Here is a 16,039-nt window from a genome sequence, read left to right as displayed (position 1 = left end):
CGTCTATTATTATTATTAATTTTATTTTTTTTAAACAAACCTTTTTCCTACTTAAAGGCCGGAGGCCCTCTCGGAAGCAATCTCTTTATCCGTCGAATAAAGAGAAGGATGAGTTTCTCTACTCTTGAGAGTGTTTCACTCTGAGTGAAAAAATGCCTTATCTTTATTCTTGAATAGGGGAAGGATTGTCTACATATTACCTCCCCATACACCACTCATGAGTTATTGGGTATTGTTGTTGTTGTAAAATGTCAAACGGACGCTAAAAATAACTATTATTTCCTAGCATCATACATGATTCACATGAAAATAACTTCTCTTTCATCATCATAGTATTATTATGAATAAGATAAAAAATAAACAAAAATATAAAATTAGCACTCTCATCATGTTCTAATAAAACAAAAAGTTAGCAGTGTAAGCAACTCATAAGTACAAAATAACATCTCACTTTCATCCCAGATATCAAGTCACCTTACATGTTTACTAACCAAACAACTTTACAACCATCTGCTGCAAATTTTGAGACGCTTCACATATCAGCAGTGCAATGAAACAATGTTATTGTACAATTTTACGGACACAAAGTGTAAGGGACATGATAACAACGTTAAGATTACAAAACATTATATCCCGTTTCACGTTTCAGATGCTTCAGCCACTGTGGTTGAGGGTAGTACTTCCACAACAGGTGGTATACAATCCACTTTGTACCTAAGGGCCTGTTTCAAATATTCACAAATATTACATTATAAGTAAATTTCAAAACGGATAAACAAACAATATGCACATATATCCACATATCTTTAGTTGCACGTCTAAATATGTTACGGAGTAAAAGATAAAACCTACATGAAAAACATTGACACCTAAAGGGGCCTTTGGATGTGCATTATTATAAATGTAATGATGTGATGTTGAAGAACAAGAATCGGATAACTGTTGGTAGTAAATCAAATTGTAGAAAATATTATATCAAACAGAAACTTATATAGTGTCAACTAACCTTTTTGAAAAAGGTGGAATATGAATTGTCCCATACGAGCCGATAGTTACCAGGCATGACAGTGCAAAAGTTACCCTACAAAAGATATTCCTACACTAAGTTTAAAGTGAAATTATATTATATTGTATATATACAATGAAACAAGACATCACTTACTTGGTCAGATTCGTATCGCCGGTAGGGCAAGATAAGCTATGTCAAAACGAAACACGGAAAAATAAGTCGCAACTAGAGAATTACCATAATCCAACTCTGATTTACTAATATATAATTAGTGTATCATATATTTTATCACTAACTATATTTCTTCAATAATGATCATACTTGATGTATAAATTCTTTTGGGAGGTTTTGAGCACTATAAATACACTTCGGGAAGATTTAGATTTGTCCGACCCAATTCCTTTAAAGCTAATTGTTCAGTTTTTAACCAGAATTAACCATTATTAAGTAAATGGTGCAAATATCAACCTATAGAAAAGAGGTCTTGCAAGGAAGTAACAAGCGTCCGTTATATAAGAATTTAATTTAATATAACTTTTATGATTAAACGTACCGTCCTCTGCCCAGAAGAACCAGTGTGCTCTACACTAAATCCAATGTCCTGTAAAAAATGAATAATGTTACATTATAGAATCCAACAATTCAGCTAATTACGGGTAATAAACTCTCAAATCCAATCATATCCATTCCCTAAAGTCAAGTACAAATAAAAATACTTGTATCTCAAATGAGAGCCCCAAATGCTTATATACTAAAGTTATATATTAGCTAAATGAATCATTAGGCAAAACGTGAGACTTGACTATAATCATCAACTGACACATCCCTCTTCCTTTCATTCTATGTTTTCTTTAGATTCGCTACAGGAAGCTTTAATTTTTATTTTATTTTTGTTTAAAAATAATCTTTGCTAGGTACGAAGTTTCAAAGAATCTATATTTATAAATAACTTCTCACAATAAGGTCAGAAATCATTCTAAAATGATAAAAACAAAAAAAAAAAAAAAAGGATGCAGAAATTGTAAATTAAGAATTACGTAGCACATCAGGATCTGAAGAATTTCATAAATAACAGACAAAAGTACCGTGCTTATTTTCCCTTGCAATAGAGTGAAATCCCAAGCAATGTATGAGTTTATTGTCTCCACTGTCAGTGAAACCTTGCCAAAAAATCACAATAATTTAATTATTAAAATTAACAATTAATTAATTATAATGGTATGCATGTAATGGAAAAACGACATAGCTAAGCATACCTCATGAGTTTTCCCTGCAGCAACAGTTGTTTCACTGTACCCATCATTCTTGCTGCAAAAATCGGTTAATATAGTTACGATTACAGAGAGTTAGCAATTGAAATACCCATTTTACCCTCCACATGAGAGAACTTCAGAAAAAGAAGTTGGGCACTTACGGTCCTTCTATTGCACCAGCTTCCTCGGCAGTAAGAAAGAATGGAGAATTTGCAAATACCTCTCTGTCAATTGTAGTTAAAAAAAATTAAACAATAAAACAAAAAAATGTGGCTTTTGTGTTCTCTAAATTACAAAAAGGAAGAGTACCCAATAAATGTTAGAAATCTTTCCAGCTCAGAAACATAGACTTGAACTGCTTCTTCCAAGACAGAAATATGATTCTTCTGCCTGCAAATTGACAAACACAACAACAACAAAAAAATTACTACTTTTGTGTCTTAAGAAAAAAGCAACTGCAAAAAAAAAAAAGGTTTGTATGTATGTGTGTTTGTGTATTAAAAAATCCCACGAGCTCATTTGACACTCACAGTTTGAAGTCCTCGAAGCGCCACCAAGACAAAGAAAGAAAAAGACGAATATTGATCACCATTTTTGTCAGGGAATAAAGAGGTGGTCCGTAACGTTGCCGCTGTTCCTCCATGGGCCTACATACATGAGAAAGTTGAGCTTCCTTTAGCCTTAGCAAGATCAAATAAGACAACTAGAGTTGACATTACCAACCATTTTATATATAATTATCTACTTAGTTTTGATTAAGTGTACTTCAGGTCTATTGCCCAAGAATGGAACAAGCCAAATTGGTTAAAAGTCGATCTGCGTTATTCACATATCTTAACTTTTGCAGCCGATGTATTCAAACAAACTATATATCATTATTATAATAAAGGTTGTAGTCCCTATTTACTACAATAACTACCTAAAAAATTATAAATATGAACAGAAATTTTTAACGGGTCAAATCAAGCAAACCTGACTCATTTTGACCCATTACACAACCCACCCGACCAGCCCAACTAGCTAATGGTCACTGCTCTTGTAATAACTATTCTTGCAACAAAAGAAAATACCCATGATCATCATTTATCTGGCGAATAAAATCCAGTAAAACCTGCAACATGTAAAGCATCGTATCACTATCATATATAAAACGTATGGCAATATCCATGCTAAAGAACCTTAAAAGAGCCAAACGAAATATGCAGAAATATGTTCCCATATACCGAAAAAAAACATAAAAATGTACCTGTGGCACTCCAACTAGATATTTTACAAGAGTCTTGTATACACCTGTTGCAGAACCAAGCTGAGATAACTGTCTTCTCCTGTAGAAAATATCTTCTTTGTTAGTGAAAGCGTAATCGTAGTCATAAATGTATGTATCCATTTTCGTCTAAACAAACTACAGCCATATGTATTAGAAAAAAACTGTAGAAAGACAAAATAACTGATAAGGAATTCAAAATAGCAGCAGCAGGTTGCGAGTAATTAATAAACAGATAAACTCTTCCTAAAAGATGAACAATGAAGATGAACAAAACTTATTATTATTGATAATAAAAGAAGATGAACATAAATCAGAGATCCAATGAAATGGAAAACTCTGCCTAATTCAGAGAAGTAGCAACAAGCTAACTTCCTGCCCAAGTTCACTTACGAACTGATACCAAACACACACATAATATTCTGAATGAAACCCTAGCATCTAACACCACTACTATATAAAGACTTCCATTAGGCTGTGCACATTATTGGGCTTTCCTATGTATTGGGCTTGGCTCATTATTGGCATGTTCTCTATCAATAACACATCTTTAGAAGAAAAATATTGGAGTTTTCTATTGTTTGTAATGTATTAAAATCAAGAAAGTTCGACAATTTACATTATTCCTGCATACTATTGGCCGGAATTGGTATGAAGATAACGATACATACTTGGTGGCCTAAAACGTTGTTTTGATAATTGGGTGGCCTCCACGTATTATACCCTTTAAAAAGTTCAGAAATTTATGGACATAAGTGTTTGATACAACACAACCGAATAAGACCAGTACCACATATATTATCTTACCTTTCCATTTGTTGCTTCCAAAGAAGAGCATATCGGTCGCGTATGGTTCCACCAGAATTGACTAACGAATCAACTTCAGCTTGCTTATTTCTCTCTGACCGCTCTCTTTGTTGTCTAATCAGGGACCCACGAAAATCTTGTGGCATGTATGTCATAACTATACATGCAGAAAGAAAAAGTATCAGACTTTTTAGAGTATTAAATAAATTACAAGTGACAGAATTACTATCATAAAGGTAGTTAAGGAAAAAAAACAAAACAACCAACTCTAGATGCAACTCAACTAGCGGCAAAGTATCAAACTAGCATATTTAGACCAATATCATAAATATATAATACACAAGCACACCCACAAAATGATATGTGTGTATACACAAAAATGCACAGATGTTCACACTCATCCATGTATTACAGATCAAGAATATATTCACCTGTGTTGAAGATATTATTAGAGTTTTTGGATTGGAAGGACTCCACCACCTTTAATACAACTTCAAATTTATCTTTTAGCTGTCTAAGAACTCGAGCAAGTTCAACATCTTCTGGTGTGGACTGCTGTTGAAGCTGTCAATAGAAAAGAAAGTGCAAAATTCATTCTGATTTTCAAGTATATGATGTTGTATGTTGATAAATGTGGTCTGAAAACACACAAGGATGTAAAAGTCAGCCTACTAGTCGGCATGTTGAAATGGCCCGACTTGACATGGCCCAAATCGGTCAAACAAGTCGGTCAACGCCGGTCAACGGTTCGAGAGTCAAATTTATTCGGTCAAACTTGGTCTAAGTCAAAGTTGGTCAGCATTTTAATTTTAACAAAAATTAAAGTATTGAAGTATTTGAACAACTGGATGATTATGTTTATGTTTCTAGACAACTATTGTTAAAGTTCGGGGAAGGCCAGTGTAGCCAACTTTTAATCAACTTTTAACCGCTTCTTCTTTCTCTCTCCGTACAAACTTAACGTTCACAAGAATCATATCACATCCAAATTTTTGCCTGTATATAACAATCCAATAGTAGGGAATTAATAGTCACCACCATCACCATCTTACTCGTAATATCCTAAGGATCCTAACCGAACTAGCCTTGCCGGTGTCGGAGCTACCACGCGCCGCCAGGAGCAACCGCCGGAGGTGGGTTTATTCCGACGAACTAACGGCGTGTGGAATATCACCGCCAACCTATCTTGCCAGGGACGGTTTTTTCGCAGAGGAATCAACTTCGTTTCTGTTCTACGGCTCCACTCGGTCCCGTCGGTCACCGCCGCTTACTACCGGAAATCAATTTTTCCGGCCGGTTACCTCTTTCCCTTTTTTGTGCTATCTGCTTTTCATGTTATGCTGTTGTTTCCGTTTACATATTAGATTGCTTTTTCTTCTATATCCTTATTATATCTACTATTATATCTATACGTATTTCTATATTTATACGGAGTATCTATTATTTATATCCTATTCTACTGTTAACGTATGGTGGTATTTTACTGGTATATATTTTAATTTATTTCATTTGTGTATTACCTTTTTATTTTAGTCCATATTTACATAATAAAACTAAATATTAAATTAATATAGAAACATACTGCTTTATTTCCTCACTTCGTTTGTATCTTATTTGTGTTATTTTGGTACAACTGGTATTACATATTTTTTTAGTGTACTTTTGGTTGTGCTGATTTTAGGTAGCATTTTTTTATTTTTTTTTATTTTTTCACTTGTTGCGGTTTACTCGACTTGCATAGGGTAAGATAGACACTAGGCATTCTCATGGTTACTTGAGGTCATGTCCTTCTTGTTCAGGGGCGGGTAGGTCCATAGGGCTTAGAAGTGGAAATAGGTTAGCGAAACCGGTTAGGATTAGAGCAGGTAGTTGGAATGTGGGGACTCTGACCGGCAAACGGTATGAACTAGTGGAGACTTTACGCAAACGTAAAGTGGACATTTTGTGTGTCCAAGAGACTAGATGGAAGGGTCGAGGGGCGGCTAAGGTCAAGGACTACAAGTTGTGGTTCTCGGGATCGAGAGTAGCTAGAAACGGTGTTGGTATCATTATAGGCCCACCCTATAACAATAATGTCGTGGAGGTGGGTAGACGGAGTGATAGAATTATGTCGGTTACGTTAGTTATCCAGGAGGTGACCTACACGGTCATAAGCGCTTATGCACCTCATGCGGGCCTGGGAGCAGCTGAAAAGAGACTCTTTTGGGAATCGTTAGACGAGGTTGTGAGGAGGTACCCCCCGGACCATCGTTTACTTATTGGTGGAGATCTAAATGGTCATATAGGAACAGATGTCGAGGGTTACCCGGGTGCCCACGGAGGCTTTGGGTATGGAGTAAGAAATGAAGAAGGGTTCTCTATTCTCGAATTTGCAGTTGCTCACGATCTGGTTGTGGTGAATTCATTTTTCAAGAAGACGGAAGCTCAATTAGCGACTTTTCACAGCGGGGGTCATAGCACCCAGATTGACTATTTGTTACTTCGCAAAGGGGATTTTAGGACATGTAGGGACTGTAAGGTCCTGAATGAATTGACATGCTCCTCCCAACACAGACTGGTGGTCATGGATCTGGTTACCCAGAGACGAGTCACCAAGAGTGTCAGATTCGTCCAACCTAAAATCCGGTGGAAGAAGCTGAGCGGTGAGAAGGCAGAGACTTTTAAAACTGCTGTTGTAGGAAGATTTGGTGCAGAAGTGGAAATGGGACCCCAGAATGATGCTGACCAGATGTGGAATTGTCTAGCGTCCACCATTAGAGAAGTAGCCAAGGAAGCCTTAGGTGTGGCACTAGGAACATCGAGAGGACATAAATCTGATAGAGAATCATGGTGGCTTAACGACGAGGTTCAAAGCAAAGTCGAGATCAAACAACTAAGGTTTAGGGAGCTCATCTCTTGTCAAGAGGGGACTCCGGTTAATAGACTTAGGGTTTTAGAGAGATATAAAGAAGCCAAAAGAGAAGCTAAGAAGGCTGTAGCTCGTGCAAAAGAAAAGGCATACGAAGATTTGTACATGAAACTAAACTCCAAAGAGGGAGCAAATGATATATATAGAATAGCCAAAGCTAGGGAGCGAAGGCGCAGGGATCTAGATAACATCAAGTTTATCAAAAATGAAGGTGGTCAAACCCTAGTAAAGGAAGACGAAATTAGGAAAAGATGGGAAGAGTATTTCTCATCTCTTTTCACTGGGGGAAGATCTCAGCGTTACGAAGAGTTGCTAGGCTCTGATAGAGATCAGTTCCGGAACAACATAGAGTGTGAGAGGATCAACGAAGAGGAAGTAAGATTGGCACTACGAAAGATGGGGAGAAATAAAGCTGTGGGGCCAGACCAGATCCCTATTGAGGCGTGGCGGTGCCTTGGAGATGATGGTGTTAGGTGGTTGACTTGCCTTTTCAACAAGACGCTTCGAAGCTCTAAAATGCCTATGGAGTGGAGGGTGAGCGAGACTATCCCCATCTATAAGAACAAGGGGGACGCTCAAAGCTGCAGCAACTATAGAGGCATAAAACTACTTAGCCATACTATGAAGCTTTGGGAGAGAGTGATTGAGACTAGAATGCGAAGCGAAACAAATGTTTCGGAAAACCAATTTGGTTTCATGCCAGGGCGCTCATCGATGGAGGCAATCCATATTATTAGGAACCTAATGGAGAAGTATAGAGAAAAACAAAAGAACTTGGAGATGGTTTTCTTAGACTTGGAAAAGGCCTATGATTGCGTTCCACGAAACTTGATTTGGAAGACCCTTAATGGTAGAAGTATCCCGAGTACATATATTAGTGTTATTAGGGATATGTACGATGGGGCGAAGTCTTGCGTTCGAACGCCGGTTGGAAGTACCGAAGTCTTCCCAATAGAAGTAGGCTTGCATCAAGGTTCGGCCCTCAGCCCTTTTCTTTTTGCTTTGATCCTTGATGAGCTTTCTCGAGGGATACAAGAGTGTATCCCTTGGTGCTTGATCTTTGCCGATGATATTGTGCTTGTGGCCGAATCTAAGGAGGAGCTTAATAGAAGACTGGAGCAATGGAGAGTGGCCTTAGAAAGTAATGGTTTACTAATTAGTAGACAAAAGACGGAATATCTTAGATGTGATTTTGATAGGATCATTGAACAAGAGGATGGAGTGAACATCTGCATTGGAGACCAGATCTTGCATCCGCAAACCTCGTTTAGATACCTAGGCTCGATGCTCCACAAATCGGGGAGGATCGATGAAGACGTGACACACCGTATTAAAGTAGGGTGGATGAAATGGAGGGCAGCGACTGGGGTCTTATGCGACAAGAAGATCCCTCTAAAGCTGAAAGGGAAATTTTACAAGGTGGCAATTAGACCTGCTATGCTATATGGATCAGAATGTTGGCCAATGACGAAGGCACAAGAGAGAAGGATGGAGGTGGCAGAGATGAGGATGCTGAGGTGGATATGCGGTAAAACAATGCTAGATATGATCCCAAATAGCGTTTTTAGGGAGAACCTGAAAGTCAGAAGCATCATCGACAAGCTAAGAGAAGAACGACTTCGATGGTTTGGACATGTGAAGAGGCGACCCCCTACTGCACCTGTTAGGAGAATCGAGGCACTGACGGTTGACGGAGTAAGGAGAAGGGGTAGACCTACTCGTAGGTGGGATGATAGAATTAAGCTCGACTTGAAGGAACTTTTATTGACCGAGGACATGACTTCTGATAGGCTTACGTGGAGGACTAGAATTAGAATAGACGAGTAGGTTGTTGTTTGTTTTGCGTTTGTGGGTCTGTGTGTTTGTGTGTTTACCTGGACCTCTTCTTGGTTTTGTGTATGTATGTATGTGCTGGTTCGTATGAGTTTGTTTGGTTGTAGGGTATGTATGTTTGCTTGTGTTGGTTTGTTTGCATGTTTATGTTTAGGGTTTGGGTTATGGTTGCTAGCATGTGATGTAGGTATGTTTTTGGGTATGCATGTTTATGTTTGTTGGTATGCGTGCTTTTTTGTTGGCCGTCTTATCTATGGTTGTATGCTCGTATGTTCTCGTATGTATGTATGCGTATGCAGGTATGTTGGTATGTAGTGTAGCATTTCCCGTCATCCCTTGAGCTTCGCACGGCAGTCTAAGGTACGTTCCCATATATATATATATATATATATATATATATATATATATATATATATATATATATATATATATATATATATATTTATATTTATATTTTATGGCTCTACTAAGTGAGTCAACGGCAAGCATCGATTTATTGGTGACTTTACCGCCACTTAGAGCCTAAATTAAACCCCAGGCATGATGTAAAACCCATGAAGATTTGATCTCACCATTTTCATGGCGTCTCGTTTGTATCGTTTTTTTTTTTTTTTTTTTTTTTTTTTTTTTTTTTTTACTTTCTGGCCGGAGGTCCCTGGAAGCAATCTCTCTATCTGACGAATATAGAGAGAAAAGAATTTCTCTACTCTTGGGAGTGTTACACTCGGGGTGGAGAAATGATCGCTCTTTATTCTAGGATAGAGGAAGGATTGTCTACGATCAACCTCCCCCATACCCCACATTGGTGGGATTGGGTATTGTTGTTGTTGTTGTTGTATTGTTAAAGTTCGGGGTTGTTTATGTATTTTGTTGTCTTCCATGTTTAAACATATAATTTTGAGATTTATTTATCAAATTTATTATGTCCAATCCCGCAAGCCCCCGACGATTAGGCTCTACAAGTTCTCGGGCGAATTGTCCGCGACTAGCGGATTCTACAACCAGACAACAAGATGGTATATGTTTTGACAACTAAAAAAACATATGCCTAGGAGAGTGGAATACACCGCATATACACTTCAAACTAAAGACAACGTTTTAAGTATAGAGTTCAACATGAACGACAGCCCTAAGCCCCTATTTTAGTGCACTGTGCACTATAGAAAGAAAATAAGTAGCAAAAGAGGCAGGTTGGCTATGGGTCAAAACGGCATTGTGCCGACTGAAATACTTTACAACCAAAATCTATGATTATTATATATCACTAGTGTCTTAACTTTCAAATTTGGTTACAGAAATACTATATTCTGAATGCGATCTAAATATTGTTATGCATTAATAGAAGTATGGCTACAAATTTCAACAAGCACAATTCCTAAGCTTTTATGCATTAAACATGTACACTTCTTGACTTTGACCCTTCACCTTCTAGCTAAGTTTTATTATCTTACAGCTTTGACCCATTAAATAGATCCACTTATAAATTAATGGGTCAAAGTTGCCACCTCTAGTAAAAAGGATACTTATACTGCAGGGCATTTAAATCCCAAAATCTAATAGATAAGATAGTAAAAGATAAAAAGAGGCATCTCACAGATTTTGGCCAATGAGAACTTTCGAGCAAGAAAATGATTTCTTCGATGTGCTCCCGGTTCTTCCACATGTTTTCGTCCATTTTGTGTGGCGGGTCAGTTTCTGCTTCTTGTAACAATATCTTTTCCCCTGAAAGATATCATTTTATAAGATTGACACTTAAAAAAAAACACCAGTGAAGACTCATCAAGTCATTTTTCAGATTATGACAACAGACACACACTCAACGACGCTTGTCAATATTTGTACGAGTGTAACACAAATTCAAGGCCCCTGTTAGTTAAAAGCCTCTTGTCAGTTCATCTAAACTTAGAGCAACGAAGTTGTTCGACTATGAGCAAGCAAACTCATACATTGATTTCCCAACTATTAGCATCCACAATGAACATGTTTAATAATCCAATATCATCAAACAATAAGCTATTAAGATCTCCATAAATAAAATCCAACAATTGTGCAAGTTATCACAAACAATTTCATTCACTTGCATACTAAATTTGTAAAGCAGTAGCAGCTTATAATCATAATACAAAAGCTTCAATCACCATTAAGTGAAACTTAGATACTTCACATTAAAGTAACCTTAAAAAAAGCTAATACAACCAAATTACACATACCCAGATAAGTAATTAAAAAAAAAAAAGCACATGGCATTGTAAAAAAACAGTTAAAAGGAATGATTTTTATCACCTTCAGGTAAAGAAAGAGGACTAGTAGTGCCCTTTTGGAGATCAATTGAAATTTTGTGAAGCTCATTGGTGAGACGAGTGACGTCAGCAGAGATGGGAGAAAACGGGTATTTATCATAATAAGATGAAAGAAAAGCCCTAGTTATCGGAACCAACCCATTCGTGGACGCCATGGATGATGATTATAGTGAAATCACCAATAGAAACTAGTAAGTAATCAAGTGCCCTAAAATTGTGATCGGATCGAATTAAATAAATTTGATAATGCACTTTTTGAACTAATTGGGGATAAAGATTTGAATGAAGTCTTTATTATTATTATTGGACTTGTTTGAAGCGGCAGCTGATGACGGCCGGAAAGATCGGATTGGGAGTCACCGACTTTATATATATATGTATTAGACGACGGGTCGTGGTGTCTCTAAAAATACATTCTTAGTCCCTATAATTACGTTTTGACAACTTTAGTCCCTGCAAAGTCGTTTTTGATATTTTTTCACATAACAAATTCTTTTGACGTTGCTATTGCAAGATTTTGTACAAATAGTCCATGGTTGTAAACAACGTTTGTTAAATTTATCATTAATATTATTTTTTTAAATGTATTAAATTAACTTATCTTTTAATAAGCTTTTCAATTTAATTTGATCAAAAGTATATTAAATTAAAATGAATCTAAAATTTGTAAAACCAAAAATACATGAATAGTTATTGTGGTTTATGATATCTCACTCATAGTTGATAAATTCATTGAAATGAAAACTATACAATTACATGTATTGTACGTATAAAAATTTAACGAACTCCGTTAACAATAGTTAGGAAAAAGGATTGTCCATGCAAGATATTGCAACTGCAGGGACGGCAAATATCAAAAAAGTTGTAAGAACGAGAAATGCATTTTAAGACAAATTCACAAGAATAACTTGTGTAATTTCTCTCTATTTTACTTTGAACAATACTCATGACTTTGACTTCCTTTATGTTAGCAAAAATAAACAAATTTTGATTATGATCTTTGTTTAGGATTTTGCTAATTATGATCTCAAAAGGACCGCCTAGTTACTACTACAAGTTAATTCAAGGAGTATCAAATAATTTTTATGGAACGCTTGATTATTGATTGATTCAATTATCATGAAAGTAGTTATAGTTATAAACCAATTATGCATCTTTATATTATGGATTTTGCTAGCAATAACTCTAAGAGACGTTGTTAACACGTTTTAATGTATTGTACATGGTGATTATGACTCACTTTCAAACTGACGATTATCATATTGTACAACCAGTGGCGAAAACATAAAATTTTTCACCCGGGACAAAAAAGATTTTTAAAAAACAATTTTTTGGGTAAAATATGGATATTTTTGGCAAAATATGGAGGTTTTTCGGCAGAAGATATGGAGACTTTTGAGCAATTTGAAGATTTTGAGACAAAATATGAAGGCTTTAGGGCAAAAAAAAAATCACGCAAAATTGAAAAATCCAAAATGTTTACACCGAAAATTGTAAATCTACTGAGAGCGAGTGCCCCCTTGCCCCTTAGTGTTTCCGCCACTGATCACATTAAAGCGTGCTAACCTTATTTATGAAAAATCATTATGAAGATCACTAAATATGTTTTAGAAGTTACTTCATACGTCAAAAATTAAATGTTGTATATTGACTTTTAATTTTTTTTAACTAATCTTTATATATTTTTTATTTGAGTTATATAAGATTTGATAAAAGTAATACTAATAAAAATAAATTTGGGTTTTGTTAATGGCATACGTTAAAGTGCATTAAATGAACCAAAAGTTTCCTTATATATTATTATTTGTATTTAATACTTATTAATTCAATTTGATAATTTCTATCTTTATGTATGCGTTTACTACAAATTCTAATATTTATAGAAATTACGAGTTCATTCAATGCACTTTAACGTATGCCACCATAACATAAAATAGCAAAACTCAACAAATTCTGAACATTTTGAAGGGAATAGAGAAGTGATCATCTAACCATTCATTAAATATATGGCATCTCCCGTTGTTCTCCCATTTAGTATGAAGGGGTATATTTGTCATTTTAGGAACGGATCTTTGGGATGGCAGGGGTGGGCAGTAGTCCCTCCAAAAATTTGTTCTTTTAGTGTAAATTTTGATTTTCTGAGATCGAAAATATAAATATTTTATATAATAGCCCCTCCAAGATTTTAGAATTTTTCTTATATAAGTTTTTGAAATGATTTTGGCCCTCCCACTAAAGTCGTTCAAGATCCGTCTCAGTCATTTTATATTTTCATTTATTGAGAACATTATTATTAATCATGCTGAATCTTAACTCATACTAATTTATTCATAAAGGAAATCAAAGTTATGATAAATGTTTATTAACATTTAGCAAGAAACAGTGATGATATTGCATCATCATGATAAATTCACATAAATTATTCAACAAGTTGACTTAAATATTCATTTTGATATCATATTATGATTACAAACAAGAAACGTGAGGTTCGCGCGCTGCTGCTTGAAAAGTGCTAGCGATTTAACTGAAAAAATAAAATAAAAATATATTATATATTTTACACCGTGTAATAGCGAGTGTATGTATTCATGTATACTATCCTATCAACTTTCTTCAAATGATAAAGACATAATAGGCACACAAAAAAAAATTATAAATGATGAACACTGCTCGGCCAACAGGAATCCGAAAAAGAAAAAAAAAAGGTTAATAGTGGCCGGCCGCTATTGATGAATAGTGGCCGACCAATAGGAAAAATCCGAAAAAGAAAAAAAAAGGTCAATAGTGGCCGGCCGCTATTGATGAATAGTGGCCGACCAATAGGAAAGCACCATTCCACTTTGATCTTTAGTATATATAGTAATAATAATAATAATAATAATATGTCACCTTCTTTTTAATAATGTAAAAAAATAATCTAAAGGCAGATGTAAAGAACAATATTAGACAAACTCCACGGTAAATGGTCATGCTTTAATGATATATAGATTAATGTCCAAGATTATTTCTTATAATTTCAAATCCCGTGGTGGTAAAGGGGTACACATCGATACTATTGACGGATTCACAAATCGACCGGGCGAAAGAAATGGTAACATGCCTTCTTAATTTCGGGTTCCTTTTATTTTTATGTCCTTGTTGTTATGTAATAGATTTATCACTTTGCGTTTGCTAGGCTGGTATTTTTGTTTGGTTATAATTGTATTTCGTTTAGTTGTCATAGCGTGACTCGGTTGGAGTTAATGTCGATTTGTGACGTTTTCTAGTTTCGAGCCCGCCCGATTTCATATTGTATGTTTCGATTTGGATCTTCATCTTTCGATGAAGGTGCCATCTATAAAGTTTTCGTTATTTTTGCCAAAAAAAATAAAAAAAATGTAAATCGACTACTACACTCTTCCAAATTATTTTTAAATGAGCTGATCTAAGGGTTCAAATTTATTCTCATTTCGAATTATTTCGTGCGTAATCATATAATGCTAATTTTTCATGAATTTTAGACCAAGCTTACAACAAACTTTGGGTTGAACGCTAAATCTTCTATATATTTCTTGTTGAAAGAACTCATGTCCCATTAATGCTATATACCGAGATTCATTTTTTGATCGTTCTATATTTTGCAAATTGTCGTTGCGTTTCATATAGTGTCGTTTTGCCTTCCATTCTCATGATCACAGGTCAATTGTTTTACCGTTGGGTTTTTTTTTTTTTCAAATCACGTGATCATGAGTCAATTGTTTTCAAACAAGAAATAAAAGTCTCTATAATATTTTCTTTAAATAATTTCTGATTAATATATTTATTTTAAAGTTTTATTCTTTTTCCTTTAATAAAATTGTACCAAATTTTTAAGTGTGTATTGTAATTCTAGACTACGGAAAAAGTGTGTATAATATATACATAACGAGATCATGTATTTATGCAGACAGAATTAATAAATTGTATAACCCAATAACATGTTTAACATATGAGTCCAAAAGTCCATCCTTTTCTAAAACCAATTGGTGATAGAGGGACTTCCCCTTAGACTTATATGCATACATTTATTTTGTCTCATGGCCGATGTGGGATAACTTCCCAACACGCCCCCTCACATCGAGGCGTGGAACGGTTGTAGAGATGGCGACACGATAGAGGCCTGACTCAATCTCTTTGTAGCGACGGCGGCACACACATGGGGGCCTGACCCGGACTCGCTTTGTAAAACCGTTTACCTAAGCTCTGATACCATGACAGAATTAATAAATCGTGTAACCCAACAACATGTTCAACATATGAGTCGAATAGTCCATCCTTTTCTAAAACCAATTGGTGATAGAGGGACTTCCCCTTAGACTTATATGCATACATTTATTTTGTCACATGGCCAATGTGGGATAACTTCCCAACATATGCAAACGGTTTCAATGCAATGCATGAGTCATCTATGCTACATCTCTGTACTGGAGAAGAAAGTTTGGTGAGACTTTTTGACGAAAAGGTGTAGGTCATTGTCAGTGGCGGCCGCGGCCGACCATTTGCAGCGGCAGTGACCGCAGACCAATTGTGGTGACGACGACAGTCCGTTCACAGTCGCAGTGAAGGAAAACCGAATGTGGTGGCGACAGCCTGTTTGTAGTTCGGTGATGGAAGACCACTTGCGGTGGTAGCTCATGAAAGAGCAAA

General features: G+C 35.8%; 1 protein-coding gene across 1 annotated transcript; it reads right to left on the bottom strand.

Moving 5' to 3' along the window:
* Positions 1-352: 352 nt before the first annotated feature.
* LOC139851949 (uncharacterized) lies at positions 353-11,541 on the bottom strand. Its single transcript, XM_071841144.1, has 15 exons — positions 11,358-11,541; positions 10,669-10,796; positions 4,765-4,897; positions 4,334-4,490; positions 3,509-3,587; positions 3,333-3,373; positions 2,793-2,909; positions 2,572-2,652; positions 2,424-2,486; positions 2,266-2,317; positions 2,095-2,169; positions 1,563-1,610; positions 1,163-1,198; positions 1,007-1,081; positions 353-722 (listed from the first exon to the last, which is right to left on the bottom strand). Exons 1-15 carry the CDS (start codon positions 11,527-11,529, stop codon positions 639-641), a joined length of 1,341 nt encoding a protein of 446 aa, XP_071697245.1. The 5' UTR covers positions 11,530-11,541; the 3' UTR covers positions 353-638.
* Between the last annotated feature and the right edge of the window lie 4,498 nt (positions 11,542-16,039).

Source organism: Rutidosis leptorrhynchoides, chromosome 6, assembly GCF_046630445.1.
Source record: "Rutidosis leptorrhynchoides isolate AG116_Rl617_1_P2 chromosome 6, CSIRO_AGI_Rlap_v1, whole genome shotgun sequence".
Taxonomy (NCBI): domain Eukaryota; kingdom Viridiplantae; phylum Streptophyta; class Magnoliopsida; order Asterales; family Asteraceae; genus Rutidosis; species Rutidosis leptorrhynchoides.
The sequence above is the reverse complement of the archived record's forward strand: the minus strand, read 5'-3'. Positions and strand labels throughout refer to the sequence as shown.